This window comes from Musca vetustissima, unplaced genomic scaffold (genome assembly GCF_032173495.1).
Source record: "Musca vetustissima isolate MV318-11 ecotype Yass unplaced genomic scaffold, APGP_CSIRO_Mvet_v1 utg17705, whole genome shotgun sequence".
NCBI lineage: Eukaryota > Metazoa > Arthropoda > Insecta > Diptera > Muscidae > Musca > Musca vetustissima.
In genome coordinates this window covers 50,637-71,387 of record NW_026879920.1, presented here as the reverse complement: position 1 = coordinate 71,387, position 20,751 = coordinate 50,637, and the positions used below count along the sequence as shown (strand labels likewise).

At 32.4% G+C, this 20,751-nt stretch overlaps 1 protein-coding gene across 3 annotated transcripts in view; it reads right to left on the bottom strand.

The window, feature by feature from the left end:
• Window positions 1-20,431, bottom strand: part of LOC133325130 (semaphorin-1A) — a 137,579-nt gene extending 117,148 nt beyond the window's left edge. For all 3 annotated transcript variants that reach the window (XM_061533953.1, XM_061533954.1, XM_061533955.1), the window contains exon 1: window positions 20,326-20,431. In XM_061533953.1, the coding sequence (XP_061389937.1) occupies window positions 20,326-20,352 (27 nt within the window). In that variant the 5' untranslated portion in view covers window positions 20,353-20,431. The remainder of the gene's footprint in view (window positions 1-20,325) is intronic.
• Between the last annotated feature and the right edge of the window lie 320 nt (window positions 20,432-20,751).

The following is a 20,751-nucleotide window of genomic DNA, read 5'->3' as shown; positions in this document are numbered from 1 at the left end:
ATCTCTTCTACACGGGAAATGGCGAGAAATCCCCTTAGGGTTTGATATGGGCAAGTAGTTAGATCAAAATAAAATCTAACTAGAAAGCATTGTCAAAATTTAGTATGGCTAAAAAAAGAAATATATTTTGATTTTATTTGATATCAAAATACGGATGTAATAACAAATCTATAAGGTGATCTTTTACATATTAAATAAATTAAAATGGGAGATTTCGTGGAATGGAATTGTCTATGGAAAACTGTACTTAAGATAATTGGGCTAAGGTCTAGTTTAGGGCCCCCACACGGATCGTTTTGAAATTTTTACCACATGTAGTCCTTGGGGCCCTGATTACAGCAGTATACTTTTTTCTTGCGGAAATCGGTATTTCCGGAGATATGGGCCTCCAAATTTCCGCTAGGACCGTTGTATTTTCTCATTACAAAATTACAAACATTTTATATTCATATCAAATATGTCCACACTTTCTGAGATGTGGGTCTCCAAATTTCGGTAAGTACCTTCCATGTGTAATATTGGTCAAGGCGGTATGGTTATCATTTTAAAGGTTAAATATATTTATTGAAGAGTAAAGAACATGAAAAGCATGGTGATACAATGTTTATTAAGAGAAAATTCTGTCGCGTAGCCAGAGTAGGCATCTGTCCATTGGAGAAAGACTTAAATTCCCGGCCGAAGGCCGGCTACCCACAAACACTATTCTAATTAAAAGGTGTTGCCATCTGTCCATAGGAGAAAGTTCTAAATCCCCGGCCGAAAGCCTGCTACCAACAAACACTATTCTAATTAAAAATAGATTCTATCGCGTAGCCGGTGTTGCCATCTGTCCAAAGGAAAAAGTTTTAAATCCCCGGCCGAAGGCCGGCTACCAACTAACACTATTCTAATTAAAAGGAGGTTCTGTCGCGTAGCCGGTGTTGCCATCTGTCCATAGGAGAAAGTTTTAAATCCCCGGCCGAAGTCCTGTTACCAACAAACACTATTCCAATTAAAAGGGGATTCTGTCGCGTAGCCGGTGTTGCCATCTGTCCATAGGGAAAAGTCTTAATCGCCGGCCGAAGGCCCGCTACCCACAAACACTATTCTAATTAAAAGGAGATTCTGTCACGTAGCCGGTATTGCCATCTATCCATAGGAGAAAGTTTTAAATCCCCGACCGAAGGCCTGCTACCAACAAACACTATTCTAATTAAAAGGAGATTCTGTCGCGTAGCCGGTGTTGCCATCTGTCCATTGGGGAAAGTCTTAATCGCCGGCCGAAGGCCCGCTACCCACAAACACTATTCTAATTAAAAGGAGATTCTGTCGCTTAGCCGTAGTCACATTTTTGCAACTTGTCTTTCAGCAGCTTTTAATTGATACCCATATTGTTTTTCTGAATGATCGCGCGGAATCTCAAAAATTCTGGACTTATTTGATATAAATATAATATTTTTGTAATCAGGGCTTCAAATGATTTAAAATTATACCCATATAGCCTTAGTGGATTTCAAAAATTTATGAGAAAGTACAAGGGTCCCAACGGAACTTTGGAGACTCATATCACCGGAAATACCGACTTCCGCAAGAAAAAAAAAATATACTGCTATAATCAGGGCCCCAAGGACTACATGTGGTAAAAAATTCAAAACGATCCGGAAGGGGGCCCTAAACTAGACTTGTTCCTTGGACCCTTTAATTTGGAATTTTCGGATTGATTTGAAAAAAAATAAGTTATTTTAAGTTAAGTTATTTACCACCAAATTTTCAGTATTTTTATGGCTATTATTTTTTTATTAATTCTATAACCGTTAAACAATAAGTTAATTTATTTACCCATTGAGAATGTCAATTGTTTACATTCTTTGACCCTATGATTTTCTTTTAAAAATAACATTTTATTTCCACTGTTTTTTCTTTCTTTGTATTTCATTTGTCACGATTTTACGTCAGCCAATAACAAATAAAGACTTAATTATGTACCTACTACGTTGACCTTTCTTACTGTTATAGCTGCAAGTTATAAAAAGTTATTACTAATTTCTTCAAGGTCAATGAATACAAATAGAAAATTAATTGTATACACTTCTAGAACATATAACTCGCTGAACTTAAAATGTTGGATAGAATTGAATGAATGAAAAGAAAGAAAAAAAAAAACAAAAAAACTTTCCACTTATTTACAAAATGAATGTTTAATGCAAATTTTTTGGATAAATAAAAAACCGAATGTCCTCGGGAATATTATGAATAACAAATTTTATAAATTATTGTTTGTTGTCATGGCGTCTTTACGGTCTGGTTAAATACATTGTTGAAATTGTCTAATATTAAATTTATAAATACATACCAGGTTTTACAATAAGATGTATTTTTTTTGTAATGAAATGAAGAATGTATTTTTTAGATAAGTATTTATTTCATATTAAAGAGAATGGTATATCGTTAATAATGAAAAGCCATATCAGGCTAATGGTCTTCACGATCAATACTACAGGACCTTATTAATTTCATGAAAATATGCGTAGGTGTTTGCCCTCTGGCATCTGTAGGCCCTGGGCTTTTGTCATAGACATTATCATTTATGTTGCACCCAAAGAAGATGACGCCAGAAATTTATATGTTATCTCTTGGAGAGATAACACAGCCCAGAGAATATCCCTTAAACGACGTCTTCGTCTTCTGTTAGACTCGTTGCTTCGTCTAGTTGAAAAATGTGTGTATCGATCAATACCATAAAAACCCATAACCAATCATTAACCTGTTCCGACCTCATGGCGCCGGACCATAACTCATTCCAAATGGTCACACGTTGAGAAAAGATAGGCATCTCAACAATAACTCTTGTTGAAGTCAATTTTGATGTATTTATTGACGTAGTTACCGAGTTATACTTCCTATGCAATTTCGAATCATGTTCATGCAATTAAAGGACCCATCGTTGATGTCGATAACAAAACACGATGTAATGGCGTTTGTGGAATATCCAATTCTTAACAACGACCATAAATGGACGAACCTTCAATTGTTTGGGTTACGACAGCAATATACCAGGTTGTGCATGATCGATGTATTATATATATTTGTCTATAAAAATGTTATTGCATTATATTTCAAAAAACTTTAAACTGCGAATAAAAATAACCTGGCGGGTAATGTGGACCCGTATGTGCGGGTAATGAGGATCAGTAATTTAAAGGTAGGTTGTGGATTATTTGTGATAAATTTCAATTTATTGAACTCTTGGGTAACAATGAATGCAAAAATATATGGGTTCATGTTTTGGAATAGCCCCCATTTAAGGGTACCGCCCCATTTGCGGTATTTTGAAGGCCCTTGCTTCATTGTCCAACCGAAGCACCTGTAATTTCGCATATCGAGTTTTCAGAGGATATAATGCCTCCTCGAATATTAAATGCGCCCAATCCAATGCGTTGTCGAATCATGTATCGTTCCATTTAAAGGCATACGTATAGACGGATTAGTTTTAATCGTAGAAATTTATATTTTGGCTGTAACAAACGGGATGGTGGAGGACATAAAATCATGGTGAAATCAATTAGCATAGTTGGTAGGCTCAATCGGTTTACGTTCTTTCGACCGTTAAAATATTGTCGTATTTATGTTTCTAATTCCATTACAATATAGACATATGGGCTAGATTTCAGCAATAATTTTAATGTGATATCGTGATATCTTCGATTGCATATAACATTAATTGTCAATATTAAGCCCTAGGACAATTTTACTCGCTAGATCTTGGCAGATCATTACACAAAACAGCAATACTTATCTTTGATCAAATCCCATTTCTGATGTAAAATTTCGTGATGTTCATATTAGAAATGTGGCCTCTTGAACGACATGAATACCAAACTATAAAAAACTGTTTGGTCCACTAAATATTAAGCGATCATTAAATGTCTATGACCAGAACCGATATGTAAAATTACATGACAATTAGTTCAAAATTGCGGTCTGTACTTTGATTACAATTTGTAATGGACAGAAGGAACGACGAGTAAATCGACTAATCTAAAATGATAATATCTTCAGTAGTGTTGGCGGGTTATTTGGGATACCATTTGTATTTTGTTTTTGCAAAATAGTCAGGCTTAATCCCAGTTTGTTGTTTTTATAAAAAAAAAACTATTTATTAGTGCGGAATGTATGGCATTTTCCGCCGAGGGGTAAGGCAGGGAAGACTATAGTTTCGGATCCCGCCACTGATCCTCATCAGTTCCCTTAGTTTTTTGTTGGGATATTCTCCCCAGAAGCTATTAATAGCTTCTTTCCAAAAAACCTTTCAAACCCAAATGTCTCTTGTGACAATTCGAAGTTCTTACGTTACCAGCGATACGACCCCAATGAGAAGTTCGTTTCGTTGGCGCCGCGATATTTTCAAAAACATTTTTTGCCAAATTTCGTGTTTTTGGAAGGCCAGTTCCCGCCGTCCTACTAGATGGATTTTCACGAAGAAGATTTTTTAACATTCGAAACGTAAAAAACCTTACTTATCGCGGGTACCCATATCATTCAGTTGCCAGATCTAAAAATTTGGCCCGAAAAATAGGTTTTTTTAGAAATTGAATCGCAAAAAATGTTCACCATCGGATGAGCTGTGCATACTATATACACAAAATACATATCAAATTACGCAGATTCGCGACTACAATAATCTTATAATCGATTTTTAGAAATTCCTGTTTGCGTATTAAAGCTAGAAGTAAAATTAAAAAAAAAAAACACTCAAAATCGAGCTTCATTTAAAGGTAGATGCGGTTAAAATTTTGAAAAATGATACATAAGGGGCGTAGTCCCCATTTTGTTGGCTTCTAGTTGTACTTTGACTCGAAGACCGTGAAATGAGTGGCTTAATCACAAATCGATAGAGAACATAAAAAAACTGGTTCGCCTCAACCTGTTTATACACATTTTTTTACATTAAAGTAGACACAGCTTCCACCAAAATAAAGTTTGGAGGTCAATATCATGAACAGTTTGCAACGACAGACCAATTAACCCAAAACTATTCACTTTTTTCATATTCCCGTGTTATAAAGGGGTGAACCTCCGCTTCAGCTATGTTTAAAAAATGGCAATATTGCATATATATATATATATATATATATTGTTTTATTATTACACAGACAAACAACATTTTTACAAAAAATGATTTAAAATTACATTATTTGTTGTTGAAATGGGTATCAGAATGGTACTTGTTCTAATGTTCACAAAATGGTGAATGAAATAAAAAATAGTTTGAAAAAACGAAAGCTTAATGAAATATTTAGTTTAAACAATTACATATAGAAGCAATACATTTAATGTCAATATTAAGTCCACCTCCAAATGATAATATATTTAATATTGAAAATATAAGCAGCAGAATAAAAGTTGTCCTTGAAATTTCTTGGAACTCTTTTGATCCTCTAAATATTAACTAAAAATCTCCATTCATTATTACATACCGTTAATTCATTGCAAATATTGTGTAAAAACCATAATCAAAGTATATCGATAATAGCATTTGTTAATTCCTCTCTTTATAGCAATTAAAATGGAATTTACACACATATTGTAATGGATATTTAAGAATTGAATATCTAATTTTTAAACCATTTAAAATATAATATTTAATTATTGTTCATAATTATTTGGTTCGCAGTCAACAACATATTTTGTGTTATTAAATTTTAAAATGTTTTCATTGTTATGCTAACAGAACTTAAATATATAGAAGTTATAACTTTAAATTTATATTCATATATGTACAATCATTATTCATTGAAATATAAACAATAAATTATCATTTGAAATTTATAACAAAAGAATTTATAAAGTTATGCTAAAACTATGTATACATACATACGTATTTTTTTAATTCTAAAATTGTACACAAAATATCCTTGATGTTTGTAATGTTGTTTTTTACACAATTCATTTAAATAATTGTTTGTCCCATAATTGATATAGTTTTTGAACAAGATTTAGAAAAAACAATGTTTGGCTTAACTTTTAGAAAGCGGAAAAGGAAATAAACCAAGCAATATACCACACACACACTCACACTTATACCTATATACTACAATTACAGTCCTGTAAACACGAAGAAGACAAATGACACGAAATGAAATGTAAATAAACCTCTATATTTCATGAGGACTATACAAATTTAAATGCAAATAAATGTAATGTAAATAGTTATACATATATTTATATATGTGTGTGTGTATGGTATGTATTGAGTGCAGGGGGAAGGGAAAACACGCAAACAACACTTACAGAAGAAAAACTATATAGATTTTTTTATGTAGACAAATATTTAAATTGTCCACATCAAATACATTCTATTGAAGACACCTAAAACAAAAATATATTGAGACATATATAAACGAAGCATGGCAGCCTATAAGTATATATGTACAAAAAAGCCGATATCTACAACAAAGGGACGAAGTGTACAATTATGTAAGCAATGACAACAAACTAAAAATTGTGTGTGTGTGGTGTGGTTTCTTTATTGTTATTTGTGTAAACTATTATTACCATATTTTACATAAAAATTCATATTGATGTTCATTTACATCTACAAACCATTTATTACATGAGATTTGTTTAATATTAGAATGAGGTGAATATTTCTATTTTTTGAAAAATAAGTTTTGGTATTTTGGCATTGCCTTGTTAGCTTTTCTAAATGGTTACTCAGTACGCATTCTAATTTTCCACAATTTAATCAAATAAAATGTTTTGAAAGCTTTGTTATGCTATATTTGTATTTGTGTATAACGCGTTGTAAATAACGTCAAATATTTGTAGTTTTATAAATTTTAATTGAACTGCTACATATTTCGTCTCACTCTAATACTGCTAGACAACGTGGTTTGGAGTGCGTGTTGTTTATTGACATTGTTGGTTTTTGTTGAAATATTTGTAGTTTTATAAATTTTAATTGAACTGCTACATACAGTATAAACTTGATAATCCGGACCTCGACAATCCGGATTATTCGGTAATCCGGACTGCATTTCACAACCCATTGCGTATCCTATAATCCGGATTGATTGACCTATTTGACTCAAAAATCCGGACTGTAAAGATACGTTACTTTTTATTTTAATAAAAAAATCGTTGCAAATTTAATTGAAAATGGTACCTATAATATTCAATGTTCATATTTTTGAAATGAATAATTTTCATTTTTAATAAAAACATAAAAATAATTAAATTATCACCAAATTAATATAAATTTAAACCAATTAATAAAACTCGATAATCCGGAAATCTCGATAATCCGGATTGGGGTCTGCAATCAATTATCCGGATTAGCGAGTTTTTACTGTATTTCGTCTCACTCTAATACTGCTAGACAACGTGGTTTGGAGTGCGTGTTGTTTATTGACATTGTTGGTTTTTGTTGAAATTTTCTAAAAAGGACATTAACACAGAGCTAAAACATCAAACTAATTATTGGGTATTGCATGTTGTTGAGAAATGAAAATTATGATATTACATGCAATACCACACAATTCGACACTTCTAAATAAAACAAAAAAATCACAGTGGGCTATTTATGAAAAACTATATAGCATTTTAAAAATCTCACCGAATAGCTTTATTGAAGAAAATACCGTAAATTTTAATTAAAAATTAAAATTAATTAAAAATATTATTAGCAATCACCGAATAAAAATCTTTTACAGATCCTCACAAACATGTTGGCAACTTCCCCAATCCTTACACACAAGTAAAAATTTCACACAAAATCTAGGGTGATTTGACTAGCTAAATGTTAACCGATCATCTATCAAGACATGATCCATAATTGTGGCATGTACTTTGATTATAGATTAGTATTGGCCGGACGGACACATAGAATAAGCTAATAGTTCGTTATATACCATACACAACTATGTTGTCAGGGTATTATAGCTTTGTGCAGCCTCAAGAGTTTGTAAAGCCGCGAAATATTGGTCATAGACCCACCTTTAAGTATACCGATCGTCATATCTCGACCAGCTGAATCGATCTAGACATGTGTGTCCGTCCGCCCGTCTGTCCATTATAATTTGTAAACACGATACAGGCCACAGTTATGGACCAATCTTCACGAAATTTTGCATGTAGAATGGGTTCTGGCCAACAAAGACCCCTATTGTTTTTTGAAAAGATCGGTTAATATATAGGGGATGAAATGGACCAAATACTTAACATCGCGAATTTTTACATAGAGAAGAGGATCGGGCCAAAGAATAAGCATGCAGGTTTTCATAAGGATTGGTCAATATTTAGCAGGTCAAATGGACCCTGACCTTTGTGTGAAAAATTACAAAATTTGTATTCTATAGCGTATAGATTTACCCCTGAAGGACATAGACCCGAAAAGTTCTTGTTATATCCAAAGGCAGTGGTTGACCTTTAAATTGATACCAATTATATGGTCGTATGTACTCAGATGTGGGAGTTACACTTAAATATTTACAGGTGCTTATGTATTCAGATATTATTTAGTAACCCTTTACCACACTAGAGGGCGGAAGTATAGCCCTGATCGCTTTAGAATGTTCCATAAAGTTCCAGTTATGGTACAATTTTTGTGTTTTTCGAGTCGATCTATAGGATCCAATGGGAATAAGAAGATCACGACACAAGGGATGGGAATCTGGACAAGTAATTAGAAGGGCTGTACTGAACATTAGTTATAATTGTCGGTCTCTAGTTGGTCCAGATGGTTCAAATATCGCAAAATATTGCCCAAGCTCAGAATATAGATCCACAGAAAGTTAGTTTTTCGTGGAAGTTGTGTAGGGTATCATATGGTCGGCAGCGTCCGACTATACTGCTCCGCTCACTGGTTTTTAAATAGTAATTATTTTCGCTAAAATTACATTTTACAACACTAAATATTATTATTTACAATTGCTTTTATGGAATCCTGCTACTTTTCATGATTTTCACAATTAAAGACATTATGTCATTTATGTTATGTCTTTTTGCTATGTTATAAAAAATCATAAATAACAAAGTTTCAAAAAATTTTTATGCGTAACGTTTTTGTTTAGAATCACCTAATCATTAACAATTTATTTAGTCCTTTGTAAAAACTCACCAAAGTATCATACTACGAGATTGCAAAAAATACATAACCCTAATAAACATATTATTTTATTATTATAAATACAAACATAGAAAACAACATCGTTACTATAATAATTTAAATTGTGATTATTTTTTGTTGGCATGGACATCAGGAGGGTACTTGTTCTAATGTTCACATAATGGACATTAACACTAAAATAAAATAAAGAGTTTGAAAAGACCGGTGTTTAGGGAAATGGTTTGTTTAAACAATTGAATAGGGAATAATAATAGACAAATAAATATAACAATGGCAAGAGAAAACTGGCCAAAATGTGTATAGCCTGGACTGGGTTTGTATAGGCTAGAAATTTATTATACTTAAAAGTGGACGGGACCTTCAAAAGCGTTATGTTATAGTTCCAAATTGAACAAAAATGTGAAGAGGGATTTTAAACAACAAAAAACTGAAATATAAATTGAACATTTTTTTTCATAAATGGCTTTTACCAATCAACAATCCGTAATGCAAATTTATAGAGCCTTGTGTTGGAAAATGCGTCCGAAACCTACAATATGGCGCGTTACGGTTTTATGTGAAAATGTGGCGATACGGTTATATGCGCAATATATATAGACGAAACATAAGAAAACTTCATATAAAAAACTGGAGAAAAAGAAATCCCTTCTTTTTATTCGCAGGTGGCTATACTGATAGATTACTCGTAAAGTATTGATCAAATAATTTCAGATTTATGCTCGTTGGAAGGGAGAAACAATCGAAGTTGACCGGCATGTTAGCAGTCGAAACATCACCCAGGAGCTACAAATCGACCATAAAACTGTTTTAAACCATTTACAATTGAACAGAAATGACCAGAATTGGCCAAAAGGAGAGATGTCGTGTTCCAGAAACTTCGGGAGCTTGGTTGGGAGTTTTAGTGCATCCGCCATACAGTCCGGACTTGGCACCAAGCGATTATCATATTTTTATTGCATTGCAAAATTTCTTTAATGATAAAAAATTAGAACTAGGGACGATTGTGAAAATAGACTACTAAACTTTTTTTGTAAATATAGATCAGCACTTCTATGAGAAAGTTACCTTTAAAATGGCACAAAATCATCTACAGTGACTCGCCAGAAATTTCGGGAGGTTGGTTGGCAAGTTTTAATGCATGCGCCATACAGTCCGGACTTGGCTCCAAGCGATTATCAGCTTTTTCTTGCATTGCAAAATTTCTTTAATGATAAACAATTGGTAACTAGGGAGGAAAATCGACTACTAACGTTTTTTGTAAATAGAGATCAGGACTTCTATGAGAGAGGCATTATGAAGTTACCTTTAAAATGGCAACAAATCATACAACAAAACGGTGCATATTTAGAACAAATCGGACATTCCGAAGCATGTTAAATACAGTCCTATAGTTGATATAAAAATAATGGATAATTTCACAAACTAATACAAATTAAGTGACAATTCGTTTGAAACTCGTACCAAAAATTCGAAAACCGAAATTTGTGGAGTAATGTTGTATGGGCGCTATACCTTCCTTCTTGTTGACTGATATTGATAATTTTTGTATGGAAGTCAAGATATTAAAATACAGGCAATACGACTCAAAAACGTCTCAAATACCTTAAGTGCAGATATTTTGTGATACCGTTATATAGGTGATCGTCAAAAAATGGGCAGAAATATTAAATCAAATATAATAATAAAATATCAAATATCTATCTTAAATATTGCGAGCTATATCAGCGGACATAATTTGGATGAAAATTATTTGGATAATAGTGGTGTTATAACGATAAATTGTGGTGGTGGACTTAAAACGATATTGTTCTATTTTTCTAGCAGCGGATCATGAAAATGGATTCCATGAGAATAGCAATGTTTATAGCTTTAAAATTATTTGCGTAATTTAACATAACACAACTGCACATATATGTTATCAACCAGATTTATTTATGGAAAAACTTTGGAGTCCGATAGTCCGCCACAATGTACAACTTATGCGAAATTTATTAGAGTAATAGATTAAGGGTTTCGGAGCGAATATCTGGTAAAAATGGAAAACACATTGAGGACTCTATCTAAACTATTATAGGTTTAATTTTTGTAGAATATTTGGAGGTAAAAGACAAAAACGTAAAATAATTCGAATATATTCCTAATTAACTGAAAACATTACATCTTAAAAATAACATACAATATACGCAAATAATGATATAAAGCTTTTTGTTCATGAATTTTAGAGTTACCAGCAAAAATGCATCACGCCATAAACATGACCTATAACGAATGTGTTCTTATGAGTTATTGATTAACTCGCCAACGAAATTTTACCAATTTTAGAGTTACCAGCAAAAAAGCCTGACGCCGTAAACATGACCTATGGCGAATGTGTCCTTATGGGTTCTTGATTAACTCGCCAAGGAAATTTTACCAATCTTGTTGGACAGTGTAATACTTGCAAAAGTTTATGAAGGACATACAAATGTTTCAATTATTATAAAATGTTTCCATTTTCCAAATTCGGTTGATATTGGTTATATTGGTCAGAAATTTTAACCACAAAAGGCTTATATCGGCGAATAGAGATTTTACAAAAAAAATATTTTTTTCTTCCATGGTCCAACTTATTATTAAATATTACATAGGTTAGTGTTTTCCTATTTTAAAAAAAACCCTTATTGAAAAATATTCGTATACAAATTATTTATGAAAACATTTTAATAGACTGTTTTAATCGTAAACGGAAAACACTTTTTTTGTAATTCATATGAAATAATCACATAAACACAAACTCATAATCACATCATCAAAGAGTGGAAGCAGGGAATACAAAAACTCACAATAAACGGATGAATGCCCAAATGAATTGCCGGAGACTTTGTTGTTTTACCTTAATATCATGTACCTACCTTTTGTTTTTTTATTTATACCAAAATATGGCAAACTTTAACAAAAATTCATATCATCCAGGCATTATGCCATACCGTCGTAGCAAAAAAATTATATATAAACGGCCTTTGTTAAAATGAAATTGCACACGAATACAGGAAATTAAACTTTCCCTATTCAAAGCGAAATAATTTCAACCGTAATAATAATAAAAACAACAACAACAAAGCAAAAATATTTAACATCCCTACTTTGATTACGGAATTCTAGCTTTGGTCGGATAGGAATATAATCAGTTAACGTTTTTTTTCGCAATGTGTGAGTGTGTGTGTATTTCTGATTGTGGTAACTATGGGTGGTGGTATTGGAATATTGCCGGTTTTAATGTTATGCATAATGAAAATATTTTTTATTAATTAAATGATTGAGTGCGGTTATAAACAAAAACTTTTAATATGATACAGCGATTTTTGCAATTTGTTTCGGGTATATACTTATTTTTGTTTGTTGTTGTTGTTATTGTGTGGCTGTTTTTTGCTTTTACTCTTATGGACGCAAGCGATATGGCAATTCAAAAGCAACATTAATCTGTTTGTGACCACTAACATGAAATATATTGCATAAATTAATATAATATATTTTAAGTAGCTATAACGGCAATCGGGAATATACGTTTGGCATTTGAAAAGATAGCAAAAAGCAAATTATGTCTGAAGGCATATTTTTATACCACAAAAAAATAATAAAAACTAAAAGAGTAATTAAAAAATATGACAGTATTGGTGTAAGTCGTTTAGTCTCAATATATCGGGCTACACAAACAAAAACCCACACAATATTGTGTAAATGTGAATAACGTACATTGTTTTTGTTTTTGGAAACACAAAAAAGAACCGATTCCCTTCACTGCAACAAAAATATTCAACGGTTTACCATTGTTTACTTCCGTTTGCATTTTTAATAATTCAATAAAGTTTAAATAAAGCTGCTACAGCTGTAAAATTTTACAAATGTTGCATATTACAAATGTAGCGATTTATATCAATTAAATAGAGGAATCTATTATAAATAGATTACTACACCGTACCCTGTTTCGATATGAATCAGAATTCTCGATTCTCGCGCGAAATTTTTGTAGAATGTTTGGATGTCAAAAAGCTCATATTGTGGCATTGAGTTTATGGTTCAATAAAGAAAGTACAAAGGTCCAATATAGAAGGAGAACATTAAAAAAAAATCGATTTGATAGAATATATGCCGTCACAAAATAAATTGTCATATCCCCAATAAAGATGTAAAGCTTAATTCATACGTTGTAAATTCAGCAACAAAAAAAAAAAAAAAAAAAAAAAAAAAAAAAAAAAAAATTGGGGAAAAAGAAAATCTATTATTTTTATATGAACTATAGAACTTTTTTGAACATGCTTCGGAATGTCCGATTTGAGCCAAATATGCACCGTTTTTGTATTATTTGTTGCCATTTTAAATGTAACTTCATAATGCCTCTCTCATAATGCCTGCTCTCTATTTGCAAAAAACTCTAGTAGTTGATTTTCACAATCCTCCCTAGCTACCAATTTTTTTATCATTAAATAATTTTGCAGTGCAATAAAAATATGATAATCGCTTGGTGCCAAGTCCGGACTGTATGGCGGATGCATTAAAACTTCCCAACCAAGCTCCCGAAGTTTTTGGCTAGCCACTGTAGACGTGTGGGGCCTAGCGTTGTCCTGGTGGAACACGACACATCTCCTGTTGGCCAATTCAGGCCGTTTCTGGTCAATTATAAATGATTTAAATCAGTTTTATGGTCGATTTTTAGCTCCTGGGCGATGTTATGACTGCTAACATGGGGGTCAACATAGGTCATTCTCCGATTTTATCGACATTTTCGACGACTGGCCTTCCTGTGCGAGATGCACATTTAGATACATTTTTTTACCATTAAAGAATTTTGCAATGCAAGAAAAATATGATAATCGCTTGGTGCCAAGTCCGGACTATATGGCGGATGCATTAAAACTTCCCAATCAAGCTCCCGAATTTTTTGCCGAGTCACTGTAGACGTGTGGGGCCTAGCGTTGTCCTGGAGGAACACGACACCTCTTCTGTTGGCAGTGCAATCGCTTGGTGCCAAGTCCGGACTGTATGGCGGATGCATTAAAACTTCCCAATCAAGCTGCCGAATTTTTTGCCGAGTCACTGTAGACGTGTGGGGCCTAGCGTTGTCCTGGAGGAACACGACACCTCTTCTGTTGGCAGTGCAATCGCTTGGTGCCAAGTCCGGACTGTATGGCGGATGCATTAAAACTTCCCAACCAAGCTCCCGAAGTTTTTGCCGAGTCACTGTAGACGTGTGGGGCCTAGCGTTGTCCTGGAGGAACACGACACCTCTCCTGTTGGCCAATTCTGTATGTTTCTGGTCAATTGAAAATGGATTAAATCAGTTTTATGTCCGATTTTCAGCTCCTGGGCGATGTTACGACATGCCGGTCAACTTAGATAATTTCTTCGATTTTATCGACATTTTCGACAACCAGCCTTCCTGTACGAGGTGCATATTTAACATCAAAAATTCCTGAACGGAATCTACGAATTTTTATTTTTCTCATATTTTGCGAAACTTTTTCGCGATTTTTAGAATATCTAAATATTCACATTTCACGAGGGAGACCATATAGCAAAATCAATATAATAAACAGCGTAATTTTAAGACTTTTTTATGTAAAAAATTAAAACTTCCATAATTTTCACGCGCACAATTTGATCGAGACCGGATTCGGAGTCAAAACGTTTTTCTCTATATATGTACCAAAAGTCATCATGTAGTAATCCGATTTTTGAAAATGGAATGTTAAAAAATTTTAATATTGCCATTATACCGTTTTTTTATTCCTGAAGAGCACAATAAAGGCTTGTTTAAGTGTTGCTGTTGCTCTACAAAAGAACATGAAATGACAGACCACAATAAATAGATATTGGTCTTTTTTAAGCAACGTTTTTACTAAATTTACAATAACCAATTATATTTATCCCAATACTATGTCAAGGTATTGCTCTGCAGATTTCTAAGCATTCTTTTGTAAGCGTGTGTGTGTGTGATTGTTTTGTTTCTTATTACTCTTACTCCTTGTACTCTACTAATTGCGTGACTATGCAAAATATTTCTTTAGCTTAATTGCATTTCTGCACATAAACATTGTATTACCACCTGAGACGGTGGTAATGCAGCAAGGTGGTCGTATGGCGTGCATTCAACAAACTAACTTAATGATGGCAACTCTAGGCCACTTGATAATACCGACGGTGTATAGAGTTAGTTCAAGCAGTCTTTGCTACATTTTCGACATTGTTAGTTATTTGTACTGCAATTTTGTTTGGTATTTATACACTTGTCCGCTGCCACTTTTTTATTTTTTGCTTTGCTTTGTCCTAACTGAGTCATCTTCGTGCAGACAAAACTGCAATCTCAACCTAAACGAACACCTTTTGCTGTAAATAAATTTGCTAAGCTAAGGTACAAAAAAGAAAAAAAAAACGTTTACGTTTCATACATACATGCACATGCTGTATAAAATAGAAGAAAAAATTACAACAACAATAACAATCAAACTAACTATAACCACACTATGGTTAATTTTCATGTTGTTTACTTGTATGCCAACAAGCAGCACATATACGTACACACATAGTTCACCATGACGCAAACCCATATCCACATGCATCTATATATCTATGTCTGGTCAAGGGTTTTTGGTTTTACTCTGACTTGACTAGTTGGTCTTAATTTCAAGTTGAGGTAGCTTGGAAGATTTATTTGGGTCAAGAAGTTACCCATTTATAACAATAACTCTTTCACCAACGGTTCCTTTACACATTTCACATCTTTGCCCCGAACATAGTTTGGCGTGGCAGTGCAGCAATTGAGCTCTGCTTTCTGTCTGTGTTCTGTTTCGTTTTTTTGTGCATTGCAAATTATGCAAAGCAACGTAAATAAGGACGATTTGTATTCGAAATTACGAAAGGAAAATATTCTTGGTCAGACCAATGCATAATGAATGTAAGAATGGATGACTGAGTGAATGTAAAGGTAGTAACAAAATTATTTCATGAAGCATTAATGCAAATGGAAGGGTTGAGAAATGTTAAATGGATTTTCATTTCCTCCATTTTTGTTAGATTTTGATAGGATCTCTATGAGAGTTATGGTTGGATGTATATCTTTTGTAAAATTATGGTCATTCAAATAGAGACATAATTTTCAAAAAAAAAAAGAAAGGTGAATGATAATGACAAGTAGGAGAAAAATGCTGAATATTTAAAACCATCATTTGCTTGCATTGAGAAATTTTAAATAAGATAAAAACAAAATGTATTTTTATCTTTATATTTATGTCATAGTATAATGAAGAGGTCTTCTATAAGAGCTGTATATATTTATACGACAATTATTAATGCGTAATGTAGCTGTAAGAATTTTAAAATGTATCCCAAAAATTTGAACCTTCTTTAAAAATACTTATATATTTTATTAACCTCCAAATCAGTCTCGAAATCCACATCAATTTCAGGGAATAACATTTCTATATAAATAATTGTTTGACTTTTTGTTGAAATCGGCATGTTATTTCAGTATATGTGAAATAGGGGAAATATCCAACTCTACCGTAAGAGAAAAGTTAATATAAATATCAATAAATATGATACTAAAGTATTAAGTGTTAAATAAAAAGTTTTAGGCATGACAATATTGCTTTAGATCTTCAAATAAAGAACACATATGATCTGAACTTCCTATCAGGGAATAAGAAAATTTAGAAAATTTTCGTAGAATAGAAACACAAAAAAAGGTAAAGTATGAGAAGTATTCATATAATTGGACGAATTCTTTATAGAAAAACAATCGATAATAGATCGATAATAGATTCTCATAGAACAAGAGTCAATGATCTTCCCATAGACTAAGAAAGGACTTCCCATACATGATCGATATAAAGAAAAAAGAAAGTAAAATACAATGTCGATTTTTATCCGTCTGTCAAAGACACAATAGAGCTAGTAATATATAATACAGAGATAAAAAATTTCGCACATAAAATGTTCACCTAAATTCGTGACGTCAAACATTTAGGTATTTTGGAGGATTTCGCTACATTTTTCATCTAAAGTGGCTACCATTTGGCAATCCGATTCATGGGGAAATAATACTTCTTCGCAGAAAATATTTCAATATATTTTTGTTTGGAAAATTTCAATTTATAGCTGCAAATATTGTTTTATAATAACTGTATAACCGATTAGAAATAACCTATTAATAATCGGAAGGCCGACCTCTTCTATAATGTTTAAAATGTTAATAGGTTAATAGAGTTTGCCTGCCTATGTGTCCATTTCAATCTTCCTCCGATGGCACTTGAAAAAAAAAATCGTATTAAAAATATATTTGAAGAAACTCGCTGCACGTTGTGTATCAATGAAGCTGGCCCCACGTTGGGCGCCAGTGAAGAAACTCGAAACAACAAGATTTACAATAATGTTGGCTACTCCTTGTTTAGGAACTACTTCCAGCTTACGATCTAGTCGATCAACTTGGGCAAGTGTGGGTAATGATTTTAAGCCTTCAGTGTTCGCTTAAACGAATTAGAATCGGGGGGTCCGGACTCGGAGTGAAGCGATTTTATTGAAATTTGGGTTTGCTTATGTACTACATTTATCTAGTATTGGTTGTATAAAAATGTAGTAATATCAGAGATGTAGGTTTTGGTACTATTTACAGACTATTTACATAAATAACCATTAATTTTCAAATATTTAAATAAGTGTTGCATTTTAGTATTCAAATGATCAATAAAACGTATGTGTTTATACTAAAGTTTTAACATTTGAATAAAAATAGAGTTGATCCGCTTCATATTTATTTAGTAGCTTTGGCGGTTTATTTGAAAACCCATTTGTATTTTCTTATTGCAAAATAGTCCGGCTTAATCCCAGTTTGCTGTTTAAAAAAAATTATTAATTAGTATGGCATTGTCCACCAAGGGGTAAGGCAGGGAAGACAATATTTTCGGATTTACTTAATTATTTAGTATTATTAAATAAATACCTCATATATCTACAACACTACATTCATTGACCTACATTTTAAGAGAAAGTACTTCAAGTCCGCTGTTTTATTATAAAAAACATTACTTAATTTTACTTTTTGAAAGTTTCTTGCCCCTCACATTGTGTGAGGGAATGGATGGATGTATGTTGTCAAGTGCCCGTCTTTGCTATAAAAAAAAAACTATGAAGAACAAGAGCATACACTTAACACCAATAGGAGAGGGAAAGGATGCGGGAGAGGTCCAATGAAACTGTAAGGAAACAGATAATAATTTATATATTTAACCAAAACCCCTACGCTACTTCCTTCATGAAGAATGTCCATATTTTTGCATTTTTTGTTGAGTTCAAGCCATATATAGCGGAGGTGTACGGTAAAAAGTTGAAACAAATTAATGTTAAACATTTATATAAAGTTGTTGCATCCAACGATATTGTGCAAAAAAATTATGAATTTTCAACTGATTTCAGTATGCCAGATATGCGTCGTTTAGGCTCACCTAAAGGGATATCACATAAATTCCCATTTTTAATATGAAGTCTCAATTACTACAAATGACCTCTGAAAAAATTCTTTATATTTAATGTCAAAACATATATATTTTTTTCGTATTAATTACATTTGTTGTCATTTATTTTTTTTCACACAGAAATAACCCGCTCGTATTTGACGTATATTTTCTTTTCCCAAGTAAATGTCTAAGTGTTGTGCTGTTATGTTTATATATCTATATAAGAGCATGCTTAATTGTAGATTGCACTCTCAACGTATTATATTTTTTTCTTACTTCCGTTTCCGTTTTTGTTATAAAATTGCTTGCATGCTTAAGTATACTTAAAATAAACTGCATATGTATATGTGCGCACTATAACTATGGGAATCGTTGGTTCGCAATAAAAGTGGTATTCGACAAGTGCCACATAAGACGTAATGCATATAAATACATACGCTTATTTGTCTTTACGTAATTTCGTTGTATTTAGATGTTTGTAGACACATGAATGCCCATGTGTAGAAAATTTTTATAAATTGTTTTTTTTTTATAATTATTAAACTAGTTTTAAAATTTTGATAAAAATAATAATACGAGTAGGTCTGGAATACGTTACGCATGAATAACAACTGTTCTAAACGAAATCTGTTCCCATTTGAAATCTTTTGTATTGCTATATGAAGATGACAGATGAGTTTATGAATACCTTTTCGAACCTTTTCGAGTCTTCCATGATTGGGTGAATTAATGATGATAGCATGATTTGATATTCTTCACCACAAATTATTAAAAGGTTTAGGGTTTTACTCTAAACCTAAATGGGAGCGATGTAAAAATCATGAGGATTATATCAAAATATAAACCTACATACAAATTTCAGCAAACATATTTTGTAAAATATGGAAAATGCTTCTAAATCCCTAAAAGTACACAATTTGGACCGAACCTGTATATGGGGGCTATCTTTAAACTTAGACCTATGCAGAAAATTTCAGACACTTCAAGAGAGGTTGCGCCTGAAACCATCAATATGCCAACAATTGGGCGATACTGCTTTATGTGGGCTATGCCAGTCTCCAAAATCCCGCAATGCAAAATTACAGTTATTTAGGAGGGAAAATGTGTCTATAACAGAGCTCCGAAATGCTCGCTCGAATTCGAGTAAAGAGTAAAAAAGTATAATAGTTAAATCAAATAAAATGTAAAAATAAAAATCCAATTAATTTATAATGAAGGCATAATTTCATTATTTCCAGAGGAAATATAAATATTTTTTTTCTAATTTTTTTTTTAGAAATAATTATGTTTAAAATAATTCTATCCCACATCCTTTGTACGGAGGGTAATATTCAAATTTCTCTTAAACCGTTCCGGTATTTATGTTATAATATTAGTGTATATATCCTGACGCTCAGATTATAAGCTTTCAAAATATATATGTGTGTTAGTTTAAAGAGCATCTTGTTATGGCAAAAAGTTCAAAAAGTGTCTTTACTGTTGCTTTATTTTATATTTATGCATTTTTAATGGATTTGTTATTCTTCCTAATGAATCCACATTTGTCTCATAACATCTTTGTTATAGTGTAACCTTACATCATCTCTAAGGAGCGTTGACTTTGGTGTCAAGTATCCAAGTATTTAGGTTGAATCGTATTTCATGTTTATTTAGTTACTTAAGGGTAAGGTATTTTCCTTTGCGTGTTTAAGTGCCTACTTAACGGTGTACAATAGAAAACTACGAACTTACCTCATCTTTGCCTTTGACGACACACATTTTCTGATCATCCTCTGGGGAGTTCCATACAAGACGCTGTTGTTCCTGTAGATCGTGTATACTTATATTGTATACAATATTTCTGCAAAAGGAAGCAAAAAAATAAAATACATTTCGTGTTAAATGAAAAGATTAATTTAAAAGTTAAGTTCATATAAATATTTATTATGTAAATTAGGAATTTTACTAGGGGTTTTTTTTTTTTTTTTTTTTTTTTGAAGACAGCCTAAGTCTATTCTGTTTTAAATTCAATCGTCGTAAATTTTGCAATATAGCCGTAAATAGAAATTTTCTGTTTTGCGAAAATTCAATTCATTGTGGTTATGTGGAGTGTTTACCATACTGCTTTCTAATGTTAGGGCATTTTTCAAAGGCAATGTTTGCAGCTTATTTACCACT